Source organism: Sorex araneus, chromosome X, assembly GCF_027595985.1.
Source record: "Sorex araneus isolate mSorAra2 chromosome X, mSorAra2.pri, whole genome shotgun sequence".
NCBI classification, from domain to species: domain Eukaryota; kingdom Metazoa; phylum Chordata; class Mammalia; order Eulipotyphla; family Soricidae; genus Sorex; species Sorex araneus.
This window is the reverse complement of record NC_073313.1, coordinates 60,633,712-60,651,213: the sequence shown is the minus strand read 5'-3', so window position 1 is coordinate 60,651,213 and position 17,502 is coordinate 60,633,712. Positions and strand designations below refer to the sequence as shown.

The following is a 17,502-nucleotide window of genomic DNA, read 5'->3' as shown; positions in this document are numbered from 1 at the left end:
TGTCATTTTAAAATTATTTAATATTAGCTCATGGATTGATACATTGAATAGATTTACATTTAACACCTACTAAGCATTACATACTGTTTTAGGAGAGGTAGTGGTATGTTATTAGCAAAACTAAAGAATTCATGCTCAAGAGTTTCCATTATAGCTCGAAGGGATGGACAATAAATCAGATAAATAAATCAACCCATCATTGGCTATAAAGTGAGAAGAGCTATTGGAAAGAAGTGGAGCAGGATGAGGAGGATTGGGAATGCAAGAGGTTGGTGTTAAATATGGGAAAAGCCTTGAAAAAGAGAGGAAGCTGACACCTTGTGTTCTTCAGTCTGTCTTCTTGACTGGAAGCCTTTGAGTGATTTTAAAAAAACATAAAATGAATAGAACTCTTGAAAATTAGGCAAAGCACTTTGACAGGCTAGTCATGAAAGAAATGGGAAGATTGGGGAACATCTTGATTGCTGCCCAGCAGTGTACACTCATTTTTAGTTCTCATGCCCAGCAGGTGTTGGAAGCCTACTCCACACCCAACCTCAGGCACCAGGATGCTTTTTTCAGATCCCCATGGAGAACTATAGAATAGAAGTGAATCCAGGCTCCTGTTAAAGTTGTAAAATTGCATTGGTTTCCATTCTGTTCCCATGGACGCATTTTCATTTCATCTTTCTTTTAGTTCCCACCCTTAAGACTTTACTCCTAATTGCCTTTTAAACTGGTATCTTTTGCTTCCAAGGTAGTCTCTTTGCTTTGTTTTTTTTTCCAGGCAAGGTACTGTTATGACACATAATTCTGTTTTTTAAATTAATTTATGCTGACTGTATTTATGTTGATTGGCTAAAACATGAATGCACAAAAGTGAGCATTTTAATCAGCATCCAAGTATATACAGTTTTAAATTTTAAATATTGTACTATTTTTGAGGTATTGTAGTTCCTGCAGTATTTGGTATCTGTGATTTTAGTGTACACAGGTAAGTACCACTCTACTGCTGCCGAAGTGTCAACAAAGTGAACACATTCCACCACTGGTAGTTCTATTGAGAATCATCCGGGAAGCAAAATGCTAAAGATTAAATCTGTGTTCAGGAATGAACGGAGTAGAAGAAAGAGGACCCAGAATGTCATTTCCCATCTTAATAACTGCTACTTCAGCAGAATATCCTTTTAAATAAGGAAAAGATGAAACAATTTCAGCAGTGTATTGTGTTTTGCATGGCCTTATGTCTTAATCTAGTTGCCCACCTCAAACCTCAGACAACAACTGCAACAATGAAATATTATAGTAGAGGTAAAAAAAATTCACTGATAATACTGGGTCTGAAAATTCCTAAAGGGTCCAACTGTTGTGGAAATGGAAGTGGATCTTGACTAGGAATATAAATACTCTAAAGCAGCAGGTGGTTGACATGGAAGGATCCAGAGTCAGAGACAGCTAACTTTGCTTCAGACTTTCGGGGTGACCATCTCTTCATCACTGGTCTTGGCACTGTCAGCGGGAAGGTGTGCCTCTGTGCTTTTCATGTCCATTCTCACTGCTCCTCTATATAGTTAAGGTGCTTTTTGACATATTTTACTCTCCACTGTAATCTGCATTCAAAGCTTAGAATTGTTCAAGCAAGCAACACCTGTTGGCCTTACTCTAGCATGGGCAGAACCACTGGGAGCGCTGTCCTATCAGTGGTGGTTCAGATGTCTCACAGTCTTTCCTCCTCACGGAAACATTGGGTCTTCTCAAGAAGAATGGAAAATGAGCCTTGTGTCTTCCTTATGACTACTATCACCACACCCTACTGACATGTCTGAAAAGCGTAGCTGTATTTTTTCCTATGACCTTCAAGTAGTACACATTTCTTCTGTTGGAGTACTCTTAGCACATCTATACTGTGTTTCTCTTCTGTTTTAACTCTTAACAGTGTACATAGCACATGGAGCCAATCTCTGTACTTTTTCTTCCAGCAGTATTTTTCAAGGACATGTATTCTAGTGGTTTTGCCTTAGTCAATTCATACAACCAGTGTTACGAATTAATTGGATGTGATATGCATCAAAATTTGTGTTTGTCCTGTTTCCTGTTGTTTATGTAGCCACTTGCCTCCCAGTTGAAAGGTCATCTTCTGTTGTTTTGGAAATTTCTAGGATCAAGCTTCCACTGTAACTGTTGAGCAATATGGATCACGTAACTCTTCTAGTGAATGCAACATCGAGTCTGCGTCATCTCCAGGATCACGGTCATCTTCTCCAGAACCCTCTGCTAGTTGGAACGGTAGGTACATTTGGGCATTGGAATAGAGACCATAAGAAGTGACTAGTGCCCTACATGGTTGTTGCAGGTTTGCAAATGAAAGTTCTGTTAGGAATGATGTGAAATCATGAGTGGTCTGTAACTTCAGCTTGAGTAAAAAAAAAATATGATGATTGAAGAGCAATGAAAATGAATCTTGGCAGTCATTCGAGTGCTTGGGATTGGCACTTTTCTCTCCCTCTTAAGGTTAGTATTCTAAATATTAGTGCTGGATATTAGTCCTAGGGAGAATAGCTGGTCATCTTGTCATTTTCAGACAATCTTTGCTATGGCACAGTAATCGCATTCCTAAGAATCTTCTTTAAAACAAGAACAATACTATATGAAGAGTTGTTAGAAAAAGGGAAAAGGGGTAAGCTATCCAAAACTAATTTTATTACATGATCTTCACTGGTAAAGACGTTTCATAAACATAGTTGCATAGAAAACAATTGAAAGTAGTGAAAGGTACATAATGAAAATCATGAACTCTAGTTATTTGTACCATAGATAACTTGTATTAGGAATTTCCATATCTTGACATAATGTCACTTTTTAAATACTCTGGTGAATAGTCCTTACATATTGCTGTCAGTTTCCACACTTTCTTTTAAGAAAAATCATTTCAACTAAGTTGATTGGGAAGATGGAAAGGGGGTCAAAGTTCAAGAATCTATATAATTGAGTTTTCTGATATATCTAAAAACAATGTTGTATAAATTTTCACATAGTGACATTATTAGAGTTACTGTATGTATTGAATTATTCAGAATAATATTATTCTGAATAATATTATTCTGAATAATATTATTGCAACTTATATTTTTGCTTGACAGAAGGTAAAATATTATGTTTCCACCACCTCAAGACCTACCACACCTACCACCACCGCCACCACCAGTACTCTTTGGGTGCTGGTTCTATGTACGCACACTCTCATTCTCTGGCCACCATTGATCTGTGTTTCATCTGTGTGGATGAAATGCTAGAATTTTTTAACATGGAATCATGTACCATCTATCGTTTTTGGACTAGATTTATTAATAAAATATGTCTTAAGATTTAACCATGTTGCAGGAGTTAATAGTTACTGCTTTTTCATTTGCTGAGTAGACAGCCTTTTATAAATATATTACAGTAATTTTCAAAATCTATTCATTTGTTATTGGGCATCTAGGTTGTTTCAGATCTTTGGTGATTATAAGTATTTGTAATAGATTTTTAGTTCGTGAATATAATTTTTTAGTTCACTTAGGTGGATCTCCAGGAGTTGGACTTCTGGGTGATACAGGAAGTGTGTTAGAAGGAAACTGACAAATTCTTTTTAAAAATGTCACTACTATATTGTATCGTTCAAATAATGGTCTCTGCTTTGGGGGCTATTGTGGGAGTGTTACATTGAAGTCCCTCCAGAAAGCACCTAAAGAATTCCTGTGGCCTCACATTGTAGAGAATCTAGATTTTCAGGAATGGTTGGTAACTGGATTATATTGTACTTTTATCAGTGGCGTGATACCAGATTTACAGAAATAGAGTAATGATAATATAATGAAAAGACAATTTGGATGAATTTAGATACTAGCTTATATTTGATGGCTAGAGAAAAAGATGCTAATTTCTTCTTCCTTATTTTCAAGTAGGAGAAGAATCATAATAATGTTCAGAATTATCCTGGTACCTGGCCTATGTCCAGTCTTTAGCAAGGAATCCAACTGGTCTCTCCTGTGTTTTTAACTTAGAAAAGGAAATACGCGAGAAATCTATCAGCTGGTTATAGTGTTGAGGCTTTGTTTTTTTCCAATCATGAATTCCACTGTGCTTTCTTTACAGCTCTAACATGTTTCCAGAACTTTAGCTTTAATTTGGATCACAACAGCCAGATGATGCAGAACACTAGTACAGTCCCATCCTATAAATATTGTGTGGTTGAAACACAAGATAATCCATCCGTAGAAAAGTTGGTGCCTGTGGAAGTAGTAGAAGGTGGTGAAACTGAGGAGAAGCAAGTGGAGGAGGAGCCTATACAGAAGGAAGAGCAGCAGGTGAAGGGGGAGTCAGTGGCAGAGGCAGACGGAGCAGAGCCTGTGCAGGAGGTGAAGCCTGAGGAAGCAGCAGAGCTGGAAGCTGCAGAAGAGGCACGAGTAGAAGATCCTGGGGAGGAGTCAAAGCCAGCCATGAAGGCAGAGCCCATAGAGGAGTCTACAGGAAAGGCCGAGCCTGCAGAAGAGGTCAAGCCTGGTAAAGAGGGGAAAGTTGCGCCTGTGAAGGTGGAGAAAGCTGTGAAGATGGCCAAGGAGGCCTTAGAGGCAGCTGACTTTGCAGAGAAAGCAGAAGTGGCAGAGGGAGTAGAGGAGAAGTTGGAGAATCTGAAGGAAGCTGAGCTGTCTCCAGAGGTGATGGAGACGGAGCTGGAGACGCTGCCGTGTTTCAGTGTGACCACTGTCAGTCAGGTATCTTAAGGATTCGGGCAAACATACTTACTGTGTTCCCTGCCGACTCCTCACTGTCCTCTCTTGTTCCCAGATTCCTTTGCCATAAGGCAGCTTGTAGATTGTTGGTTTTCAGATGACCTGAGTACCCGGTGGCCCCAGCAGACTGAGTTTAGGGGTTCTTTAAGTCCCTTCACTTGCCCATCCTTGTCCAAGTCGGAAACGTGAGGCACTTTAAGCTAGAAAGGCTTGGAGTCGAGTAGGAAATGAAACTGATAAGGAAAGGTAGAATTTCAAAGAGTCCTGGGCCTCCCCGTCCTTGTGGCAGAGGGAAACAGTTTTCCTGCCTCAATGCCTTCCTAGTCCTACCAGCTCCATTTACCTATGGAATTTGTTTTAAGTAAAGGCAGGCTTTACAGTGTTGGCTTGATGTAGCCTTCCACAGTCACAGATACCATCAGGACCCTGTGTCTCTCCTCCCTCAAATTTGTGTCCCTAATGGCAGATTTTGACAATTTTCTTCTCTGGTAGAAGGCATTGTTAAAGTCAGGAATGACAGCCCAGGCAATGAGTCTGAGGAAGCTAGCATCAGGTGAGTCTCTCCATTCTAGTCAGAAAGGTGAAAAGAACCTTTCTGGCCCTTAGGCCAGAGGGCCACTCTGTCGGTGTGGCCTCAGTAACATGACCCTCAATAACATAGCATGTGGTCCATCTCAAGTCCCAATTTTTCCCTCTGAAAGTAGTCTGCTTACTTTACTGAGAGTTTTTTTTTCTTTTTGGGTCACACCTGGCGATGCACAGGGGTTACTCCTGGCTTTGAACTCAGGAATTACTTCTGGCGGTGCTCAGGGGACCCTATGGGATGCTGGGATTCGAACCCGGGTTGGTCGCGTGCAAGGCAAATGCCCTACCCACTATGCTATCGCTCTAGCCCCTTTACTGAGAGTTCTTAAGTTACAAAAATTCTTTGAACTACTTACAAGAGTTTTTCTTGTAACCCATAATGTCCTTATTTTGATGAAAGACTGTGGTTCTCCTTTTACTGTAAAGAGCTTATTCTTTTCCCTTGAGGTATTTTTTGATAAAGCTTTAAATGTGTTCTATTATTTATCTTGTATTATTCCACATGTGAGTGAGAGCATCCAGATTGATTCTTGTAACTTACTTCACTTAGCATGATTTGACCTGTTCCATCCGTGTTGTAGCTGAGAAGTATGGATCTGTGAACACATCCTTATGCGTTCATAAGCAGCAGTAAGAGCAAATGAACCTCACAGTTCATTTATGATTGGACAATTCCAGATTCGGCAGTCATTTCTTCCAGCATACTAGTGATGAGTGCAGTCAGGATTGGGGTGGGGTGTCACTACCTGTCTCCAGTCTTTTCAGACCCTGTGTTCAAAGACTGGTTGGATTCAGAGAGTGCCTTTGTGAACCATACTCTTTTCCTCCCCAGGCACTCGTGCCAGCCAGAGCCTCCAGGGCTACTACCACCCTGGCAATAGAAGGCACCATGGGATTGCTGCAGGCTGACACCAAACACTCTCAGGAGACCCGTGAAGAAACTGCGAAGCAGCTGAAGACTGTGCTGGACCCCGAGAGTCAGGTCAGAAAGCTGTGCCAGGTAGAGGCAGGAGGGAGAGGAGTTGGGACCTTGACCATCTCCAAGGATCCAGCCAGGAAGGCCTGCTTGGTGGGTGACTGGCGGCAGGGCCTCAGGCCTTTGTCCTGTCTCTCTTGGCTGCAGCTGAAATGGACCCATTTGTGGCTTCCTGTAGGGCGTAGATGTGCCTTTCCGTTGGGAAAGGTGTGGCACTGAATGACAACTTTGTGTTCTTGTGTCCTTTTAATGCAGCATAGCACCTCAGTCCCCTGTAAGAGTCCAGGGTCCCAGTCTTTGGAGGCACTGACCAAGCACACTGGTAAACTGAAGCGGTCCCACTCAGATGTCTTCAAGGCCAAGCGTTTCCGTGCCTCACCTCTGCCTGAGCTGGAGAAGCCTTGTGATCCCTCCATCCAGGTATGGAAACCTTGATTGACTTCGTAACAAAAGGGCACCTTACGGTCAGAAGAGGGGTATTCTGTTCTCAGGTCTCCTGTTCCCCTGAGGGGCCCTCTCAGTTGGCTGTGTTTCATTTGCCTGAGATGACACCTCTTGATCCCTGGCCCTGGATGGCAAGCACACATCCTCTTGCACACACTAGAGCTCTACAGCTGTGGGTGGGAGCAGGGGCCACACACATGTACCAGTCACCAGGCCGCAATGCCAGAGAGGAGAGACGGATCTCCTCCTGGTTTGGGAGATGGGGTGTCCCAGATTCATAAGGCTTTGCGGGGCTCTTGTGAACGCGGAGGCACTTGATCTCTTCCCATTCACGTAGCGTGAGGACAAGAACACAGTCCGTCTGCTCTCAGGAGGCAGAACGAGGGGTTCCATCAGCAGTGAAGGTGCCATACCTCCTGTTGACAACAGGCTTCACCTTGGAGCCCCAGTCCTAAGACCGATCCTTTAGTAGAAAGGCTCCTGCAGTCACTGTGGGAACACCAGCTTTGAGTCTGTCCCTCCTCCCCTCCATGGCCCAGAGTGGGTGGTGAAAGTGGGTCGGGTAGCCAGGCGGCCTCAGCAGACTGCTCTCAGTGCAGGCAGGGGCAGCGGCAGGCTCAGAGGAGGGTTGGCAGAGAAGTACAGTGGGGACCTGGCCCTCCACCGGTCATTGGGAAAGCCGGGACCTACTTCTGCTGCCCTTAAAGCCAAAGGCTCTGTGGGAGATGGCAAGCAGGATCCCACTGTCCCCAGGCCCCTCCTGGGGCTGTCTGCACTGCCGGCACAGTGCCTCGGGGGCTGTCTCGGAAGCTGCTCTCAGCAGCCGGCAGGCTTGACTTAGGGGCCTTGGCCATCGTGCTGTGGGCCCAGTGCCTCTAGCTCAGGAGTTTACCCTGTCCCCCTTTCCAGCAGGTACAGCCCCCGAAGGAAGGAGCCCAGGATCCTCCAGGCCCCAGCACTGCCCAGGAGCCTGCTGAAGTACCTGAAGATGGGGCACAGCTGTCATCCAGCGGGGATGAGCAGCTCATTCAGAGCAAGCCTTGAGAGAATGGGGAGCAGGCCATGAGGCCTGCCTGGCCAGGGGACCTGCAGAGTTCACAGTCCCCTGTAGCTGGGGGGGTGGGGGGAGGGAGGGTTCCTAGTTTGCTTTAGCTGAGACATTCTTTGTTCATTGCTAGTTTAGTTTAGTGTGAGTGACAGGAGATGCCACAGAGGCAGCCGCCATCCCGGGGCATGCCTGTGCTCCCATCCTCACTGTCCCCGATCACGGTCTTGCCTGTCTGCCCTGTCAGCCTTGCACACCCCTAGTCTACCCGCTGTGTTGAGAACCAGTCTCGGTCCCACTTAAGCCTCCGTTTCCAACACCGTGTACCACTTGGTAAGACCTGCTGTGTCACCAGTCTCCAGATTCCCACGGCGACTCCGTGGGATAGCCCCTGTGTTCCCTTCGCCGGGACACACAGAGGGTGACACAACGTGAATGACTGGAAACTCAAAGAGGTCACCGAGACAGCTGGACTCCATCTTAGTATGCAAAATAAATATCGTTGCTGTTGCACCTCGGTCTTCTTGTCTTGGAGGCCCAGAGATGAGGTTGGCTCAGTCGACTGGCACCCAGGTGCTGAGGTGGGGCGCCTCACATGCTCTTGGACCCCTTGTTGCCAGACTTGGGGTCACACCTGAGTCCAGGGCACCTCTGGAGCAGCCACTGGCTGCCCCCTTCCTGAGTGGCAGATTGGGATCCTCTGACACTGAGGACTGCCGGCTCCCTCCGGGATGTGAGGGTAGCCGGGCCCCTGCCCCCCCACACCACTCGGCCTAAGCACTGCCCAGCCCAGGGAGTGGTGCTGGTGGAGCCTCCCCTTCAGAGATGAGCCTGATGCTCCAGGGTCAGTCCCAGACAATGGAGGACAGTGACTTCTCCACCCAGCTCGCAGAGTGCACCAGGTGTGGGGGTGAACACTCGGGGCCTCACTGTTTGGGGTGTCCCTCATGGGCCTGGCTGGCTCCCCCACTCGGGGGCTCCTGAGAATCCCTAATGGGAACTCTGCTCACCCACTCCTCAAGTGGCCGCAGCTCGTGGCTAGGACTTCTCTCCGGAGGGCCCCCATGGGAGGAACTTGCGGGGGCAGGGGGGCTCCTCCAGGTCAAAGCCCAGAGCCAGCACTGGCTGACTCCCGTACTAGATGACGTGAGTTGGGCTGGGGGGGATCCCGCCGGCCATCCAGGGCTAAGTTCCTTGGGGCCTGAGGCATGGCCGCCCTGTGTCTGCCCTCCCGTGCTAGAACCACCCGCCAGCCCCCACAGCCCTGGGCAGCACTCTCTGGGCCAAGTGTCTGCCAGGACCCCATGAACTCACTTCCTCCCCTCTCCCCTGGCTGATGGATGGTTGGCACCACCCTCCGGCATGAGGCAGTGGGGGCTCTGGGGATGGGGGCTGAGGGCTGCACAGCTTCACACAGGGCACAACAGCTCTGGCCACACTGCGCCAAGGAGACTGCCACGGCCTTGGCTCCCACTGGAGGTGGCTGTCCTCTGTGTATTGGGCCAAACTGCTCCGGGCACTCTGGAGACTTTGTGCCCCAGGAATTCTCCACTGGACCCGCCATGGACATGCTCAGAGGACTCTGCCTGTCACCACCTGTTCTCACATGTGTCACTTGGAGCTCCATCAGCTTTGTGCTTACCTTGGGTGTAGGGGACCAGTTTTCCTCTGCCCACAGTCCCAGGGCTGAGAGGGATTTCCCACAGCACCCGCTCTCGGCCTCCTGCCCCTTTCTTAGGCAGGGCTACTTCTTGGTGGCTGCCTGCGTCTGGGAACCTGGCGCAGGCATGCGGACTGCAGTTAAGATTTTCCTGAGCTCACGGGGCATCTCTGCTGGGACAACTGTGGCTGTCTCTTGCCCTTGCTGCCTGGCCCATTCCTCCTGTACAAGCTGAGGGGAGGCTGAGGCCCAGAACAACTGCTTCCTGCAAGAGCAGCCCCAGGCTCTGGCCCTCCTCCACTCACAAAGTTGCCAGAGGCCCCACACTTAAATCAAGTTGCCGGATGTCCCCAGGCCCAGACCGTCCTCATCACATCACTGATCCACAGAGTGTGTGTGGGGGGGGGCGAGGGCAGTGGGAAATGGTGGCTCCTGATCCATGCACTCTTGCCACGTGATCTGGGAAAGCAGTATTCCTTGTGTTCCTCTGTGGGCTGGTGGGCTGAGGAAGTTGGGAGAAAAGCAGGTGGTCTGGCTACTATGCTCAGCAGAACCACTGACACATCTACTGGCGACCCCCCATCAGCATGTTCCCAGGCAGTCACCATAGCCTCCTTGCTGCACAAGACAGCCTGGATGCAATAGAATATTCTCCCCACAGACTCAACAAAATGAAGTCATGTGTTTCCTATAGCAGCAAACATTTACAAATATTCCTATTGCAGATGCTTTTGATCACGGGGCAGGAAGTGTCATTCACACCAGCAGCCCCAGTTCATGCTTTTCCACGGCTTCATTGGCAGCACTGGCTGGGGCACTGGCCAGTATCTTGAATGTTCAGACAATTTTGCAAACCAAGAAAGCCTTGGAATGTTTTGGGCATGTTTATCTGCCAAAATCACTGGACAGGAAAGGCTGATGGAGAAAGTTCAGGCCAAAGGGACGTGTCAGGTGAGCCTGGGAGCTTAGAACCACAGCCTTGGGCACCCAGGCAGCAGAGGCCGGGTCTGGCCATGGGACAGTGACATAGCTCCAGCCTCAGGTGAGGTCCCAGCAAATCCCACTCTCTAGATTGGCGACCAGGAGAGTAAAAGCTGGGTTAGAGCTACACGGGAATGAAAACTGGTTAAGAGCTAGAGACCTAGGGGATCATTCACTCCCCAAACTGCACTTGTCTTTTCCTGGTAAGCATGATGTGCAATGTTTTTCCATGGTTATCGGCTCAAATCCTAGTTCTCAGCCTGTCCCAGTTAAGACTTCCTTCGTGGTCTAGCCTCATTGAGCTGTTTGGTTGGACACAAGGCCCCCGTCTCTTCTTCAGTGGGTCACTTCAGTGGGGCAGGCCTTTCTCTACTTTATGTATTTACAACCCTTGCTCCAGAGACAGTACTTGCAAGAACTGTGCCTTCGAGGAGCACTGGGAGAGGATCCCGCAGTGTCTTGACTCTCCTCCAAGGACCACAGTGTGCACAGATTGGGGTGGAGAGACCCCCATCTGGAAGACTGAGCCTCCCCTCCACAAGTGTGCGGAGAACACCTTTGACCTAAGGTCTATGATAGTCACCTGGAACAAGTTTCATAAAGAAAACCAGCAGCTCCAGGTGAGGACATCAAAGCCAGACCACCTGAGCAACTCAGCAGCTCTGAGATATAAGCTTGTCTTGTGACCAAAGGCAGCTCATCCCCCATCTCTCTGGCCCTAGGATACCTCCCTCCTCTGCTCCTCTTGTTTGGCTCAACTATTCATATTTGCTCAACTTGGATCCCATCCTCCAGGAGGGATTTGACACAGGTGCGCGAACCTGTCAGATGTCCGCTAGAGGTTGCCACTTTCCTGTGGGTTGGGAGGAGAGGGCATGAGAGCAGAGTGACTCTGGGCAAGTATCCTAGTGGTGGCTCACATGAGCCTCTACAAATCTTTCTATGACAGAAATGAGGCAAGAAAATTGCAGGGAAATGAGTGAGCAGTGACTACTGCCAAGTGACTTCAAACCCATGAGTTGGGGGCGTTTCCTGCCCATAAGGAGGCCCTGACCTGATGGTCGAAGAATAATTAAGGTCACCTTGGTGATGAAACCCACAACTCCATAGAATCAAAACATGTCAAGTCCATGGAGGCAAAGGTCAACCAATAAGATAGATAAATTGCAGTATTCCAACTCATGGCCATCAAATACTTTGGTAATCTCTAGGATCCAGCCAGCGAAGCCCAGAGAGGTTGTTGGGAGGGATTGGCTAGTCAGCTGAAGTGGACTGGGATTTGGAGACATTTACATGCAGGATCTGGGAGTACATAAAGGAAAAGAAAGCAAAGCATAAGGAAGCACCCTATAGACAAAGAGGACCTGGAAAGGAAGGGACCTTGCAGTTCAGTCTTAACTTCTTGTCTTCTCATCTGCGTGTGGCAGTGCCCACTGTCTTCCATCTGGAGCATGGTGTCAGGAAGGCAGGGCATTGGGAGTTATATTGAGGTGAATGCCTGCCCATCAATTGCTCCTGAATCTGTTTAGATGATTTTGCCTCTCTGGGTCTTATTGGCAACTTAGGGACATAAGAGGCTCATTTTAGGATGGGACAGCACCCACCCACCCTGGATCACAGAACCAGTGATTGAATGAGAGAACAAATGCTTCTCTGTTACCTGCCATTGTGACCTCTGTGCCTCTCTCCTCATTGAACACAGTGAATTTTTGACCCTTGGGCGGATGTACATCACTGCATTCCAGAAACTACCCCCTTCTTCTGCATTCCTCAGACCCTGTCCAGCTGAGTCTTCTGTCCCTAGACTTTCTTGCTCAACTTAGAAGCATTCTTAGGGTAAGAGTTACTTCCAAGCTGCAGTGCAGTCTCTGATGACAATTTTTCCTCCCCACTCCCTAGCCCCCCACAAAAGATCATCCTTAACTTGAAGGCCCAGGATCACCTGCTTGCTCTACTGGCCTCCTGGGTCATCAATCCTATTTCATGCTGGACATTTCCTCTAGGCTATTCCCCAGACTCCTCACTGTCAACAAAACCACAAAGGGCTCCTCAGTAGTTCTGGAAACAGATTCCCCTCCAGTGTGTTCCTCTCAGGAACAAACACCTTAACCTTCTCAACTATTCAGACCTATATTCCCACCGTAGCTCTATGCTATGTCCTCTAGGATGTCACCGTATGCTTCACTAGCACATAGCAGGGGCAGGGGAAATGAGGGAATGAGCAAGTGGAGGAATGACTGTTTTGTGTTCACTTTCTGGACTGGCAAGACAAACAACAAAGCTCTGAGGGCAAGTAGATTCTCTCCAAAAGAGCTTCCCAAGCACTCCCTTTGTCACAAATACCTTTTGAGACTATGGGCGCTTAGCTCTGGGGGCCCTCTAGATTACCATTATCCCATGATGCTGCCTGGAGGTGTTAAGGTTCTTGTGGCCAGCAGAGGCTGGGCGTCTAGGTATGGAAAATACCTAAGGGTGCCCAAGCTCATTTAGAGTTCGTATGGTTGCTGAGGTTGCTCAAGCCTGGTATATTGCCCTGAGTCCAGACATGGATCAAGATCCCAAAACCTTTGGGAAAGAAGGGTGCTCCCCAACACCTTTATTGCAAACCACAACACCTAATCAGAGATAGAGAACGAAAGGGAATACCCTGCCATAGTGGCAGTTTGGGGTGGGGGGAGACGGGACTGGGGAGGGTGGGAGGGACGCTGGGTTTACTGGTGGTGGAGAATGGGCACTGGTGAAGGGATGGGTTCTCGAACTTTGTATGGGGGAACATGAGCACAAAAATGTATAAATCTGTAACTGTACCCTCACGGTGATTCACTAATTAAAAATTTTAAAAAATTTAAAAAATGAAGGGAGTTCCCTTGTCTGTGTTTTAGGGTTCAAGGTATTTCATTGTCCTGCCCCGTACCAGCAGCTATCTGGTTTACCTACAGTGAACTCCACCTTGTGTAGGACTTGCTTTTCACTTTCTATCGCTCTTGGCTGGTAGGACCCTGGCTAGTCCTAGTCTCAGGAGTTCCAGCCAAGAGTTCCCAAATTTTGGGGGTTGGGGGCAATGGTTAGGTTTGTCTCTTGTTATCTTTTGCCCCCTGGTGTTTGATCTCAATATTGCTGTTCTCTGGGGGCCTCCCTTGTGACCAATTCACGGCACCTACTCTGGGAAAGACCCTACAGTAGTCATTGTCCTGGTCTCAAGATTTTACTCCAACTCCTGATTGGCCTCTTGTTGGCCCTCTTGGCTCTTTGAGTCCATGGTGGGGGGCTCAACTCCTAAATTTTACTCCAGCTCCTGATTGGCCCCCTTGTGGTCCCTCTTGGCTGAGTGCCAACAGAGTCAAGATACAACATGCAGTAAGTAATCTCCATTCCCCTCTTTGCCTCTGTCACATTGACAAGCAACCTACCAATTTTGAATGAACCCAACTCTTTGTTCTACATGTGTCTGCACTTAAGTGTCTGTGACTAGGGAAACCACACCTACAACACTTGTATCATGTATGGGAATCCATCCAAGTTAATGATCTCAGAACTTACCCAGAAACACCTCAGGATTTCTCTGTTATGTTTACTTCACTCATTCTCAATATGGTGGTTTTCACTTTATTCAAAGATCCATATCTTCCCATTTTCTCATGTTTGGTTAGGTTTGACCCACATTAAGTTTATAAATTAGAAGATATATAATTTCTTTTTTTTTCTTTTTGGGTCACACCCGGCAATGCTCAGGGGTTACTCCTGGCTTTGCACTCAGGAATTACTCCTGGCAGTGCTTGGGGGACCATATGGGATGCTGGGAATCGAACCCAGGTTGGCCGCATGCAAGGCAAACGCCCTACCCTCTGTGCTATCTCTCCAGCCCTGATATATAATTTCAATTCTCTTATTATCCCATTACCAACACTGTTAACTTACCTCCATCTATGCTTAATCTTTCCCTTTCTCTGTAGCTGAATTGATCAAGTGCCTCATCTTTTTCTTCATCTGTGTTCTGGATATCATTGCCTCCCACTGCTTCCTCCAACATCATTGGATTCCCTCTAGATATGACCAGTACCATCAGGATGCAAGTATGCTCTAATATTTTTCAATTTAAAAAATAATCCTTAGTTTTTCAGCAAAGGGGTAGCCTACTGAATGGGTCAAAATATTTGCAAGTCACATATCTGACAAGGGATAGAATCCAAAATATATGAAGAACTCATATAGGTCAATAACAAACACAATAGCCCAATTTTAAAATGAGCAGAAGAGCAGAACCATATATTTCACAAGGATAAAATACAGATAACCAGCAAGTACATGAATAGATGCTCATCATGTCTTATTATTAGGGAAAGGCAAATCAAAACCACATTAAGATACCACCTACAGCTCATAGAATGTCATATCCAAAAGCCAAGAAATAATAAGTGTAGGTTACGATGCGGGGGAAGAGGAGAGAGAGCTTTCTGTACTGTTGGATGGATATAAATTGATGCAGCTACTATAAAACAGTATGGAAGTTCTTGAAAAAAACAAATTACCATACAATGAGGTGATCATAGTGCTAAGACATTACCCAGAGATAACAAAACACTCAGAGTTTTCTGCACCCCCATATTCATTAAAACTATATTCACAATTGCTAAGATATAGAAACTACCTGCTCCCACTGATAGATGAATGTATGAAGAAATTTTGGGATGCTTTGGAATATTATTCAACCATGAAAGAAGAAGGAATTCTTCATGAGATCATGGAAATATCTATGTGCATTATGCCAAGTGAACAAAGTCATACATACAGGAAAGACAATGTGATATTACTCACCTGTGAAAGCTAAAATTAAACAAAAATCCAAACTAATAAATATAGAAAAAAGAATTGTGGCTATCAGAGGTAGGGTATTATAGGTAGTAAAATAAATGGAAGGAATAAAAATTTATAAACTCCGATATGAGAAAAATATTGTGTGCATATAACATACAGCATGGGAACTATAGTTAATAAGCATATAGTACATATCTAAAAGTTGCTAAGAGAGTTGACCTTCAAAGTTCTCATTCAAGGAAAAAAGTTTGTAATGGATATATTTTGAATACTTTTGTTTTTTATTATAAAATCACTGTGATATAGATGCTTACAAATCTGTTCATGATTAGGCTTCAGTCATACAGTGTTTCAACAGCCATCCCTCTACCAGTATACATTTCCCAGCACCTGTGTCCCCAGGTTCCCTCCCAAACCCCCCACCCCAACCCCCAGATAATCTCTATGACAGGCACTTTTTTTCTCTGTCTCTCTGTTCTCTGTCTCTGTCTGTCTCTCTGTATCTCCTTTTGGACATTTGCAATACAGATACTGAAAGGTTATCAGGAATATCCCTTTACCTACTTGTAGCACTCAGTTCTTGTCTAGTGTGATAATTTCCAAACATTATTGTCATACTGGTCCATTCTCTATCTTATAGCTCTGCCCCCCACACACTTGTGATTGATTCCAACCATTGACCCGTTCTCCGAGACCCTGTTTTCCCTGGCTGTGGATATTAGTCTTCATAATATATGTAACACATATTATCACTGTATCACTTTTGTCCCATTGCTCATTGATTTGCTCGAGCAAGCACTAGTAATGTGTCCATTCGTCCCTGTCACGTTCATGGTCAGGGGAATGAGACCCATTATTGTTACTGTTTTTGGCATATCAGATACGCCACAGATAACTTGCTAGCCTCTGCCATGCAAGATTATGCATAATACATATTATAATATATACATATTATACCACAAATGAATACAATCATTTTATATCTACCCCTCCCCTTCTGGCTCATTTCATTCAGCATGATATTCTCCATGTCCATACATATATAGGAAAATTTCAGGAATTCATTTTCCTAATGAATAGGAAATACTGTATAGGAAACACTGTAAAGTACTAGATTTGGTGGGGGGTGGGTATAGTGAAGGACAGGCAGCAGTAGCGCTGACTTCGATACAAGGAGACCAGCACTGGGGTGCAAATTACAGTTTGAAACAAAACCATAAAAGTTGTGAGGAGCCAAAATGATGTAGACTGGCCCGGGTTCAGTCCTGACACCCCCTGTGGTCCCCAGAGCCCACCAGGAGGGATCCATGACTTCAGAGTCAAGAGGAAGCCCTGAATATCTCTGGGTGTGCCCCTCCCCAGACGCCCTAAAAAGTGTAGTTGAGATGATTGAAAGACAATCTTTGAGGAGGAAAGCCTTCTGTAACCCTGATACTCACCTGTGAGTTTTAACCCACACCTGGCAGAACTCTGGTCAGGTCCAGCTTTCTAAAGCTCAGTGGGCCCAAACCGCCTACCAATGATAACCCGAACCTCGGGAAATTCACTATAACCAGTGTCTGAGCGGTGAAATACATCTTGGAGGCAGGGGCTTGTAGGCAGTAATGGGAGCTAATGTTGGTGAGACAGGCATGCCAAGAACTCTTCCTTACTCAGCCAAGTTTCTTCAGATCATGAAAAATGGACCCACAGGCGCTGGAGAGGTAGGACAGTGGGTAAGGCAGTGGCCTTGGACACAGCCAACTCCAGATGCATCCTGGCACTGCATCTGGTCCCTGAGCTCCACTGGAGGGGCCCCAAAACAAAAAAAAAGGAGGAGATAAACAGAGAGTAACAACAGGAAGTTCACAGTAAGAAATACAAACCAACACGGATTCAAGGTATAAAGTTTAAGACAAATGAAAACAAAGGTGATAATTTTTACACACTTGTGTCTGGAGTACATTGGGTAGGGCACTTGTCTTGTACATGGCTGACCCAGGTTCAATCCCCAGCACCCCTTATGGGCCCCTGAGCACCACCTGGAGTAATTCCTGATTGTAGAGGCAGGAGTGACACTGAGCATCATCGGGTGTGACCACAAAAGGCAAATAAAAATTTACAAAATTTACATACTTGATTGTGGCCCATGCAGATTCGATTCCTTCTTCCCTCTTAGAGAGCCTGACAAGCTACTGAGAGTATCCCGCCGGCACGGCAGAGCCTGGCAAGCTCCCAGTGGCATATTCGATATGCCAAAAACAGT

General features: G+C 46.4%; 1 protein-coding gene across 3 annotated transcripts in view; it reads left to right on the top strand.

The window, feature by feature from the left end:
- The window catches only part of PASD1 (PAS domain containing repressor 1), a 259,538-nt gene extending 251,696 nt beyond the window's left edge, over positions 1 to 7,842 (top strand). For 2 of the 3 annotated variants that reach the window (XM_055121490.1, XM_055121489.1), the window contains 5 exons: positions 2,139 to 2,265; positions 4,114 to 4,733; positions 6,169 to 6,318; positions 6,568 to 6,732; positions 7,666 to 7,842. In XM_055121490.1, coding sequence (XP_054977465.1) covers positions 2,139 to 2,265; positions 4,114 to 4,733; positions 6,169 to 6,318; positions 6,568 to 6,732; positions 7,666 to 7,800 — 1,197 coding nt within the window. In that variant the 3' untranslated portion in view covers positions 7,801 to 7,842. The remainder of the gene's footprint in view (positions 1 to 2,138; positions 2,266 to 4,113; positions 4,734 to 6,168; positions 6,319 to 6,567; positions 6,733 to 7,665) is intronic. The other variant, XM_055121491.1, reaches the window with a different exon arrangement.
- Positions 7,843 to 17,502: the final 9,660 nt, after the last annotated feature.